Source organism: Scleropages formosus, chromosome 10 (assembly GCF_900964775.1).
Source record: "Scleropages formosus chromosome 10, fSclFor1.1, whole genome shotgun sequence".
Taxonomy (NCBI): domain Eukaryota; kingdom Metazoa; phylum Chordata; class Actinopteri; order Osteoglossiformes; family Osteoglossidae; genus Scleropages; species Scleropages formosus.
Window position 1 is genome coordinate 24530605 of NC_041815.1, and position 12264 is coordinate 24542868.

Here is a 12264-nt window from a genome sequence, read left to right on the forward strand (position 1 = left end):
GGCACAAAAGGCGTGCGCGAACGTCGCCTCGGGACAAAACGGTTATGTCGTCGTACTATCCGGCGACGGCGAGAGCGCGTGTGACGCGGCCTGAGGCGCGGGGACCAAAACCCGACACGCGAGCCCGCACGCCAGCGGCAAAGACATACGAAAGAGACGCACGCGGGCCGATCTGGACGCGCGTTTGTGTTCGGCGCGTGCTTTCCCGCCACGCGGCACGTCCCTCCGCGACACCGAACCCGGCACTCGGCCGCAGCTCCGGCCGGACCGGAGGGGGCGCCGCGCGGAGGAGGGCACGACCAGCGGCTGTGGCGGCATAAGCATGGGAATGCTCGGTCACACGCGCACACGGAACCGGGGCAAACACTGGGCGTAACGTGGGTTCCATCCCACAGATCACGACTTCGTGCCCCGGCATCCTGAGCGCCGCAGCCACCCCCCCTTATCGGAGCGACGCAGCCCAGGAGACGGCACGTTAGGGAACCTCTGCTTCGCGTTCGTTTCCAACGGCAAGCCGTGGTTCGCGTGTAAAAGCGCGCGGCGTTTGTCTAACCCTGGCGCCGCAAGCGCGCTCGACGCACGTCGCCCTTATCGCTCCTCCGTTGCGGAGGAGAAGCCACAAACACGGAGCGGCGTCATTGAACAAAGCGGCAGACAAAGAGACGAGCAAACAGGCAAACTGCCAAGGCACACATTCCGTTCCGCGCGCCGCGGCGCCGCACTTATGTTCTTTTTAACCAAATAAAAAAACAATTAGAAAAAACATCTGTGGAAAGTGACTTCACACCTGTGCTTCGTATCGCTGCCATCTCTGCAGTCGTCACAACGGTGGCCGTTTGTCTAAGTGACGCAGAACGGTCACGAAACTGAACCCCCCCCCCTTAAATAAAGGCTAAATCAGGACGCTCACTCTGACAGGTACACGTTACCACACCAGATGTTATGAGTTTTCAGTGCCGCCACCCACATTCTCAGCTCAGTGATCATCACCAACCATCAAGTGACCATCAGGCAGGAGAAGCGTTACCAACAATTCACCGGAAACCTACTTTATTACCACGGCACAGTGTGTCCGTTTCACTGGGAGACTTACAAACATGGTAAAGTATCCCGCGTCATCGCAGAGAGTCTCCCTCGCCGGACGAGAAGCGGAACTACAGAGCGCGTACGGCACTGGAGAAACTCGGCCGTCGCCGGCGTAACGTCGCCGGAGAACGACGAGGCGTTACTGGGTCACCGCCAACGGAGTGAAATGGAACAACAGCTGTGTTAAGACACGCACGCCTTCGCAGTTGTTCGGAAGGATGCTGCGCTTGCATTGTTCTGCTCTCAGTGCGTCCCAAAGGCGACATAAAGTCCCCGAGGGGTAGCAGCAGCGTCCTTCTACGTTGCTCTTTTACCGTGTTTAGTAACGCATTTAATTTTCACCCAAGTCGTTACCGTGTCCCGGGACCGGCAGGTGGCGGAGCGGTTAAAGCACTCGCCTCACCTTCCATTCAAAGGAACCAGGTTAGAACCTCTGCTTCTGCAGTAGTACCCTCAAACAAGGTAAATCGGTGCAAGTAGCGCAGTGCACAAAGCTAACGGCGCGCGTTGCGTCGGAGAAAGGCGCCGGCAACGCGGAAGATGAAGCCACGAACGTGCTGCGAGGAGCACTCGGAGACGGGGCGTCGGGAGCCACGCGCCGCCGTTAGTATTCCGCTGCCCGCCTTCCCCGCGATGAAAGTGACTCGGCTGCATCGGTCGTCCCGGTCCCGCGGGACGCCGCCGCAAGGGCAGTCTCGATGTGCCCTTTCGTTGTACCTTTATAGACAGGCTACACTTTCATAAAGTGTTTATTTTCCGTGCAGAGAAACGTCAGCTCTGCTAAACACATTCAGATAAGAAAATCAATAAAGGGGATAAACATCTGCTAAACGGCCTGTACTCCAACACTGTCCTTTTTCCACAGATTGCGCTCCCATAAAAATCATTTCATGACTTAATCTTACAATGAATAATTAAATACTTAAGTCTTTCTGCACAGAAGCATCCAGACGGATATTGCCCTCGATCCATTTACATGATATATTTCGCTCCATCTCTCTTCCTTACATCTGCGCAGAATCCAGCAACAAGAGCTTTTCGAGGAGCACTTTGACTCGTATGAACCGTGTCGGCCGCATTACGGCCGTCAAGGCATCGCGAGACGACGCGGAGGTCTGTTCCTGCCCAACTCTTTCTCCCCGTTCACCAGACTCTGGCCAGAAGAAGGAGAGCAGCGCAGCATTCGGGAATTCAGCCCTTACTTCCAGCGCAGGGTGGCGAACGTTTGCACGCCCGGGATACATTCATTCGTTTAGCCGACGCTTCTCGACAAAGCGAGTTCCAATTATTTACCCGTTTATACAGCTGGGTAATTTCACTGGAGCAATTTAGGGTAGTAAGTACCTTGCGCAAGGGTACTACAGCTGGAGGTGGGATTCAAACCTGTGACCTTTGGGCCCAAAGGCAGCGGCTCTAAAGACCGCTCTACCGGCCGCCCCAGGACACGCGGTCCGCAGCGGACGATTTAACGCATCTTGAGCCAGCGGTGCGTTGGACGCGGCCCGACCGGGACCCCCCGATAAGAAAGGGAACGGAGACAAAGGAGCTTCCTTTTTCTGGCTGTTTGCCACCGGTATGTGTCCAGGACCTTTCTGGAACAATATGACACCTGAGGAGCGACGCCGACCGAGACGACCGGCGACGCTCGGTGCGCGGACCATCTGCTCGAGCACGGTCCCCGCTTTAGTGAGGGAGTTCGCTCCACGCAACATAAGCAGCGACCGGGAGGCGTCGGCCACAATGCGCAAGGAGGGCAGCTTAAGGGGATTAAGTGAACGCGGAGAGCCGCGCGACACGTTAACAATTACGCCCCGAAAGGGAGCCATCGCATCGACGCACGAGACCACGCGTCCGCGAAGGGCGGCCATTCAGCCGCACGTACCGCGTGAGCGCGGAGCTCCGGGGTCCCAGGGAAAAGTAAAAACGGAGCAGCCGGTAACGCGGAGCCCAGAGAAGACGCGGGACGGGAAGCCAGACTCCCGAGGCCACGGGAAGACGAGGCCGATTAGGCCGAGGAAGGGCGGCGCCGCACCGGCCCGGCTCGGTCTAGGGGCTCGACCCTAAACGTGGCCGCGGTTGCCGTGCCAGACTTTCGAACGCCGGACGAGGTCCTCGATCGAAAAGAAATAACGAAATGTCCGTCCGAGAACGAGGCCGGGGTCCGTGGCATTAAACTGCAGGCGGAAGGAGCACGGCCGACAGCTACTTCGGTACGCCGCGCGGTCGGCGCCGTCCATTCGCCCGTCCGCGCTCTCTGCTTTTCCAGCAGAGCCGCTCGAAATCCAATTCAAATCTCATTTACAATTATTTCGCAATTTTACTCCAATATATAAAACAATCTGCAAGAAAATAAAACAAAGTTTAAAAACAATAGGATTTTAAGTGTGTGAAAATGGGCTCCGTTGCGTTCGCAGTCCAAGGAAAACGGGGTGTTTCGGGTACCGCGCGTCCACCGAAGGACCACGTGCAGACTGCGGCCGACGAACGAGACGCCCACGTTGGTCAGAAACATCTACGCAATATGAATAATAACAACAACAACAATAATAATAATAATGACTTTAAAACTCAGCAATGAGTTATCTACAGCACTGGAGAGTTCAATTTCATCAAGGAGAGGAATTAAATTAAGCGTGCTCTATTCCTTCGCCAATTTGAAGGCTGCAGGCTTCCCCCGATGGCTACGTAACACATGTACACGTACAGCGTATCCACATCCGTACTGTACGTTTCTCCCACGTTGCGCTCCGTAAACAGGACCGCGCATTCACGGTCGCTCCTCTCTGGGGATCATTAAGGAGGAGCGGCTCCTCACTCCAGCTTTCGTTATCTTCTCCTCACCCAATTATTCATTCTTCTCGCTCCTTACTCGCGCATCACTGACACGTTTGTGCACGGAACCTCGCTTAAGCCTTCGCTAAAGTGGAAAGGGGGCCGGCAGAGGAGAGTCCAGTCCAGCCCCCCCCCCCAACCCCCCACCACGCGCACGTTCACCTCCTCATGTGTCGCTGTTGAGCTGCCCACAGCGTGCAGGGTGAGTCCCACGATATGCAGCACATGTGCTCAAAGGGATACATGTATACCTCTAAAGAGGCCAACACTTGTACAAAAATAAATAGAAAAAGAAAGAAATAGAAAATGGTACAGTAGGCATGCGGTGCAGTTCAGGTCAACCCCTTGAAAAGGCACTGAAAGGGTTGGCCTGAGTTGGGTCTTTCTTTTTTATTTTTATTTCTTTTTTTTTTTAACCATGGTTCTTTTCTCACTCTGGCTTTTTTTTTTATTAAAAAAAAAAATGAATGGCTTGAAGTTCTGAATGAAACAAGGTCATGAACCAAACGAGTGAAGCCAATGAAGGAAGCGCGGTACAAACCTGGGCTCTTAAACTGATCCGGGCTGTGCAGGTGCTGGAGGGGGGAGTTGCAGGCTGAGCTGGTATGCTCACTGTGCAGCATCTGAGCGGCCTGGGGCCCCAGGGAGCCATAGTCCGCAAAGGAGCAGGGGGGCCCCCGGTGGTCACTGGGCGCGGAATAGAAACCGTAATCGGGGAACCCTGGGAGATACAGTATAAGGGGAAGGGGGTGGGGGGGACTCCATCATTGCGGAAAACTTTTCTCACAGCAATGTCAAAACTTTTTGTGTCTTTTGTCTTGTTTTTTTTCTTTTCTTTTGATGCATGGCACAGTAGTGTGGTGCACGGCACTAATGAGACGTCACACACGTACTCTCCGGCGACCGGTTCGCTCCTTCCCTGCCGCGTTGTCCGAAGGGCCGGCGAGGCCCGCGCGAAGGGGCGACGCCGCCCGGAACGCGTCTAATCGGCGCGGGACCGACGCCGCCGCCGCCTCGCGCAGATCGCGATCGGGTCCGTCCGCTCCGTAGCGAACGTCAATACGGAGGTAAAGGTTACATTTGAGAGAAGGCTGCCTCCCGTCCGAAGATAAAGCGGAGCAGAATTCGCACGTCAATCCATCTTCTGCGAGTTTGCCCTTTCTAATGAAAAAATTCAAATGTAACCAGTGTCAGCTCACTTTCTTGCCAAGAGCACAAGGAGAGCAACATTACTTTTTGCAAAAGAGAAGGGGGAAAAAAATAGGATTCGCTCAAATCGATACTTCATTTCAAGCTTCTGTTCATGAATGTGCGCGATTAGGCCAGTGGGCCTCGATTAATCTCACGATTTATACGAGCGCGTTTCAAGGCCTGTTGGACCGATGTAGGAGACAGATAAGTACGCGGATCCTCGCCATAAAATAACGGCATAACATAACAGTTAAGCGCTTTAAAGGGACACCACGGCACCGTCTGGCCTCCGGCCGCCGAAACCCTAAACGTTGCAAGCGGGACTTTTCGGACCCCCTGCCAACAAACTCGGGAGGACGAGAGCCGTCGCTCCAAATTAAGGTGCGTCGACACCGGCGGAGGGCCGCGTTAATCTCGCCGCCCCTGCTCTGATAAAGAGGGCCATCGAGGCGATCGTTGGCCCTCGCGCCTCTTCGTAACCGCGGCTAATCCGCTCGAGAGAAGCGGAGACGCGCGGCTCGAGCCGCTCGTCCGAGACCTCCCCGCCGCCTCGTTTGTTTGTTTTTTTCATTTGCGTCTCGAACGGAAGCGATCAAAGGGATGCCGCGCGTCCTAAGTAATAATTAGGCTGTCACGAGCTGCCAAATGCTATATAAATTAGGGTAATACGTGTAACATATATACACACAAGACATGCGCCCGCAGTCAACAATTTATGGTTCTGATTCCTCTGCTTGCTGGCAGAGCGCCCATTTCTCAAATTAAGGGCTCAAAATGTGGCCGCGTGCCAAGGGAATATAAACAGCTACAAATCAAACCGAGACTCCGACGCCAGCGACGAAATGTTTCTTTTAACGTTCGTCTTCAGAAAAACACTCACGGGCGATAAATTCGGCCCGTGCGCGGGAACCGTACGCGAACGCGGCGAAGCGAAATGTCGCGGCTTCTCGGCCGTCGCTCGGAGCTCCCGGCTGCCGGCTACCGTTTACGTTCGTTTATTTAGCGGACGAAAGCGACGCGCATCCCGTAGAAGTACGACGTGTGCGTTACGTTAGCGGGAAGAGAGACTCGGATCCAAACCCTCGATTCTTAAGTGCAGTTACTTTGTTTCTTTCCGCCACATGAACCAACGTTCGTCACGCGAGTAGCTGCAGAGAGCCATCAGAATATCGACGATTCCTGATCTCCTCCCTAGTCATTTTTTTTTGACGTACATAGAAACATTTACGTTACGTTGCAGGAGCAGCTGCGTAAAGGGTTATCCGGGCATCATCTTAAACGTGAACTTAAGAGGTCATGAGGGAAGTGAGTCCAGATGAGGTGAGTTTTCAGACTCTTTTTAAATGTGAAAAAAGATTCAGCAGTTCTGAGTGAGAGGGGGAGGTCGTTCCACCACAACGGAGCCAGAACCGAGAACCTCCGGCTACCGGCTACCAGCGACTCCTCGTGGGAATCGGCCGAGCGCAATGCATCTGCTTGATAAGTCTGTGCGGAATAAGTCGGTCTCGCCGCTTCTTTCTTTGCCTTTTGTCTTTCCTGTTAATTAGTTTCACTGGAGTCTCCCTACATGCGCGCGGCGCGGTAAACAAATGTGGGTCCGAACGCAATCACAGATACATGACAGGAAGAGGAAAGCTCTATTTCCGTGATTGATCTCTCCGCTCTCGCTTCCTGTAAGGGCCGCTGTTTTCTTAGCCTCTTGGCGCTCCTTATTAATTACCGACCGACCGACCGAATGGACCTCGTCTTCGGAACGAGCCTCGGACCGCACGTTTCCCACAATGCGCCGCAGGGCTGCCGCCCAGGTCGGCGCTGGCGCGTCAAGCGCGCCGATAAGCGCCGAAGCAGAGTTCGGCCCGGTGACGCGCGTGCGGCGCGCTTCCGTCCGCCGCCCTGCTCTTCGCGTACGTTTCGCTTTTCCGGCAAAGTCACGGAAACGAAATCCGTTCCAGACGGGAGGATGATTCGGTTCTAAAACGAATGCGCTTGGAGCACATTCACATGCTTAATATATTTATTTGCGAAGTCAATGTAACCAACTGCTCATCACAGTCAGTTTGAAGTGCTGCAGTTTGACACAACCAAGTGGAGGATTCAGATTGTCCCCGCCCACGCCCACACCCACACCCACACACCCACACCCACACCCACACACACACACACACACACTTACTTAAGCAATGCTATGGTTGTGATGGAAACACTCCACCTGCTGTGGGGTTGCTGGGCTCTGCAGTGGGATCGAACCCTGGACAGCAGCCTACGGCCGACATCAGTGCTACTTTGAGGATGAGCGCGTACGTGCGTGTGAGACATAGATCAGGCTGTCCAACAAAAGTGCCCCAGGGGGGCTGGGGGTGGGACCCAGACACAGCCCCCTCACCCAGCCACCCGGCACGCACGCGCACACACACACGCGCACACACACGCTGCGGAAGGAGGAAGCAGGTCTTTCAATGTCTTATGGAAATCGCTGCGTTTGCCCTTGTGCCCAGTGCTAACAAGCTCCTTCACTGCATCTGCTACCTCAGCATAAATCCCCATGAAAGAAAGGAAGGAAAAAAACAGAAAACAGAAAGAAAAAACACCATATTTTACCCTCTGTATAGGAAACATGGTAAAATCAGAAGTGTATGAGATGAGCATCACCGTCCTCTAGGGGAGCTTCATGTATGGAAATGAGGAGGTGAAAGTGGACCGAGAGCTTCTCCTACACCCCCCCCCCACCCCCCACCCCCCACCCCGTGTCGCCATGGCGATGGGCAACATCAGAGCATTCGACGGCCACATGCCCATTGAGGCAGCTCATCTTTAATCATTTTAAAAGAAAACAAAAACAAAACAAAAAAAAGCACTTAGATTTTAATCCATTTTTGATGTATGTGCTAATAGCCGGCTGTCCTTGAGGTTCAAAGTGGCTTCCGAACATACCTCTAATTAGACGAGCAAGCGAGCCATTGCGCTTCTCTCATCTTTCTAATTAGATCTTTAACAACAAACACACGTGGACCTTCACAGGTCTGCGCCACAATCGCTCCATTAGTTAAACAGCGGAGTGGCGTGCGCTGGTCTGCGTGTGCGCGTGTGTGTGTGTGTGTGTGTGTGTGTGTGTAGGCTCGCTCGCTCACATCTACATGTATGCTGGTGCCCGGCTGCAGCCTATGGTAGCCTCCTGCTGCAACCCACGTGAAGAATCCTGCAACTTCCACGACAGCGGGAAAAGGGAGGTGCAAACTCAGCCGACAACACACACACACACACACACACGCGCACGCGCACGCGCACACACACACACACACACCTGGCAGCTTTGTTTGCACCGACACGGAAAATTAGCCCTCAGCTGCACACATCGCGCGACCGAGAAGGTCTTATCTAATAAAGCCCAGCAAAATTACCTTTATTATTCAGGTAGATTGTTTCTAATGATAGTACTATCTGTGTAAAATGATAGAATAAAATGAAGTTAAAAAGCTTCCATTTATGGACTACAGAGACGGCGAATCTGCCGTGTGGAAGAATGGAACGGCTTGATTATCTTCCCAAGCTAATTTTCTTTTCTGAGCATGCAAATGATTCACTTTAACTGAGCGAAAGTGCGAAGAGGAACTGAATTAAACATCAACATTTTGAGCTTTTTAAGTTGCCATAATAATGGCTTTCCTCTGATGTTCCTCTGAAGTCGCAGGTTCTTTGCCAGTCTCCTGGAGAACAGAGATTGGGATTTAAAAAACACACTTCTGTGAATGCGATGGGGGTTGCGTGAGGTTCTTGGGGATTTTCACAGCGTGCGCACGTACGTGCCTTTCTACGCTCGGCCGATAAAGCCGCCATCCCGAGCGAAACGGCGAAATCCGCAGCTGGAGAGAAGCGGGAAGCAAAGCGGTTAAGAGGGGATGGACTTGCAGCCCCATGCTTCCCCAGGAGGGCCCTTCGTCGCGTACCACCGTACTCACTTCTTAACCTTGCTTTTGCCCAGTACAACATGCAGCTACATAAATGGCCAATGTTACCAGGCGCTTTCGAGAAAAAACGCACGGCTGCATCGCAACCTGCCAAAAATCGAGAACGGCCGACCGCAATTTACACGAAAAGCGTGAGCCGTGACCCGGTCGCGTGAAGCGCGTTCCGGCCGGCGGCCCGAGGTCGCTTTCGGGCGCGGCCGCACCCCGGCGGACTCGCGTGGGACCGCCGCCGGAGTCGGCGATAAAGAGTTAGTCTGGAGGCTTCGAACCCTTCGAGAAGATGAGCGCGCGGGATACCGGCGCCAGGCCGACACGCCATTAAACACACGGCCCGTCATAAAGAAACGCGGCGAAATAAACAAACGCGTAAAAGGAGTCCATTAATCAGCCGCTGGGAAGCCTCGCCGGGGCGGCGGACGCCAGGCTCCCGGACCGCCGCCGCCGCTCCTGTCCGGGCTTCCCAGGGCCGTCAAGGATGCCGCGGATCAAATACGCTCTCCTGCCAGGCGTCCTTGCGCCTCCACCTGGGTTCCAAACCCCCAGGAGAGTCGCAGTCGCACCGAACTCCCCACACCGTCTCACGGGTTCACTTCAAAGATGCCCCCCCGCAGCCGCGCACTTGTTCTCAAGGCCTTCTTCGACATATCGTCGTTACGTTCTTGACATTGCCGGCACATACGTCACCGCCGCCGAGTTTCCGTAACCAACTCGGGTCATTATTATTGGCGAGACTTAAAAATCCTTCGGTATGCAGGAGGTGTCTCGGGAGTACCGAAGACTTCCCACATTACAATATTGGCTGACGTTTGCGCCGCACCGCTTGTACGTAAGGCTCCCCGGCTACACGGCAGCGGAGGCGGAGGGGCAGTCTGGGAAAGCGAGTTACGCTGGGAAACGAGCCGGACACGCGGGGCCCTGGCGAAGCGCCGCCGGTACACCGCGTCGCCACTCGGAATTCTTCTCGCCCTCCTGTTCTCCTTCGCATTTATCAATAATAATTTGACGATAATGGGTCATATCAATTGACCAAGCTTCGGCAGAGCTTTTTTTCCCCCTTTTTCAAACTTGTGCCTTAATTGGGTGGTAATTACTCATCTACGACACAAATGAGAGGCTCCGTGTTGTCATGGCGACGGGATCGGGGGGGCCCCGAAGAATAAATAATTCGCCGAGCGTTATTTGCGTCGGTAATTGTTGGCCCTTCTCGAAGCACGTGGAGGGAGACGCGGGCGGCGCCAGGCCTGGAAAACACACTTTACGGGCTAAGGCTTTCATTACCGTCATCATTACGCCATTATATTCGTTTACTTGCCCAACACCCTCATCCTGTACCTTCAACTTGTGGTTTGTTTTAATAGTTCCTTTCACGGTGCAGTCACGCTCCTTACTCATGTTGATAAATACTGCTCTCCCTGGTTCGCTTTGCTGGGCACATTGTGAGGGGTGAGAGAGATTTAAAGCCCTACACCAAAAGCGCGGGACCATCGCTTGCTTTGCGAAAGGCAACAAAGAAAACAACCGTTTACGCTCGAGCGCAGAGCGAGAGGTTAAAGAACGGAGGAGACCCGAAAACCGGAACGACGTTGCCGCCGCCGCGGCCATCCAAAAGAAAATGCACCCAGTGGCACACATCACTCTGTGCAGGATGTCAATAATCTTGTCAAATGCTTTTTCAAATTAGCTTTGAATTTCTGAACAGCTGTAATTAGCTACTCCATTTCCACCTATGTCATTTTTAAAAATTACAAGCTCTCTCTTTGCTGCCTCGAGTAGTTTTCACTTTCCATTTAAAATAGTCTTTTCTAACTGAATAGGTGACTAATTAACAGTACTAGACCTTCTTTTCAGCGAGCGCCGACATTTCATAAATAATCTATAGTTAATGTCTTGTCATTTTGTGCTCTGATAGGCTTGGCTAATGAATTTTAACACATGATTTATTTCCACTGTCAGCTGCACCCCCCCAACAAGCTCCTACTTACTGCCCTCCACCCCTTCACCGCTTGCCCTCCCTCTCCAATAAAAAAAAAAAGAAGGAGAAAAGGCAGCTCTAGGTGCGGACAGCTCTCGGGAAGCGGTGTGAGAAGCGGGCCGGAGAAAGCACGTGCGGAAGCGCATCCGCGCGGATGAGGGCCCCGGAGCGCGGGCCGGCCCGACGGGCGTCTTTCGGCTACGACGCGCGCATCCGCTGCCGCTGGGCGTCCGTGCCGAACGCGCTGGCCTACTTTGCACCTGCGGTGCTTTTCTGTGAGTCACTGTCACAGCTGCTAGCTGCATCCTTCCCCCTTCCAGTCAGGGCTGTCTAATGGAGAGTGACAGAGATTCTCCGCAATGCGTGGTGGAGCGTGGGGGGCCTGGAAAGCCAGATGGGGGGAGAGGTCCCGGTCCGGTGGGGGAGGGGGGTCTACGTGACCGTCGCCGAACTCCCTCCTCGGTCGAATCCGCTGCGCAGACTGCCGGTGACGAAGCGAGGCAGCGTCAGACTCATTTCCCCCGTGCCGCGCCCCTCCGGAGTCCTCGGTGCTCCAAAACAAGTGCGACTGGCCTCCCGCCGAGGCGCTGAAAGCCCTCTGGGACATATGTCTCCGAAGGCTGATGGCAAAATCCACGACCCCCTCCCGCTGCCAAACCATTCAAATGCAAGTGCCAGCCCCAGCTGTTGGGCGAGGGGGTGCGGGGTGCGGCGGTGGCGGCGTCCGGGGCAGGGGCAGGGGAGCGGGGGGAGCGGGGCAAGGCTAGCGTCCCCCTCCCCAGCGGCTTTCCCATCCGGAGACTCTCTCACGCCCTCAGTGCTGCGGTGCACCGGAACCCTGCAGACAAACGAAAGGTGTTTGTCCGTTTCTTCCGTTTCTTCTTTTTCTTTCACAGCGTCGATCGAGGCCAGTCGACGAGCTGCGTCCGCCGGGACGAACGACCGGATCCCATCGCCTGGCAGCCCGGAAGCAACGATGTGTTTTCCCCTCGCAAATTTCGATAAGCGCCGCCTTCTCCGGCAAAACTCGATAATCGATTAGCGGGACTCGTTGCAAGGTGAAGGGCAAAGGTGTGCTATTCGCCACAGTGCTACACCACGTTGTGCTGTGTCCTTACCCAGAGACACAGGCTGTGAGTTTGTCGGTACAGAGACAAGGACCGCTACGCAGAAAGACCATCTAAGATCAATGCCAGATACCAGACGACAAAAAAGGAA

At 54.3% G+C, this 12264-nt stretch overlaps 1 protein-coding gene across 4 annotated transcripts in view; it reads right to left on the reverse strand.

Annotated features, from left to right (window-relative positions):
- msi2b (musashi RNA-binding protein 2b) overlaps positions 1-12264 on the reverse strand; it is a 200687-nt gene that overhangs the window by 8283 nt on the left and 180140 nt on the right. For 3 of the 4 annotated variants that reach the window (XM_029255557.1, XM_029255556.1, XM_029255555.1), the window contains one exon: positions 4460-4639. The exons of the other annotated variant lie outside the window; for it this stretch is intronic. In XM_029255557.1, coding sequence (XP_029111390.1) covers positions 4460-4639 — 180 coding nt within the window. The remainder of the gene's footprint in view (positions 1-4459; positions 4640-12264) is intronic. 4 annotated transcript variants of the gene reach the window in all.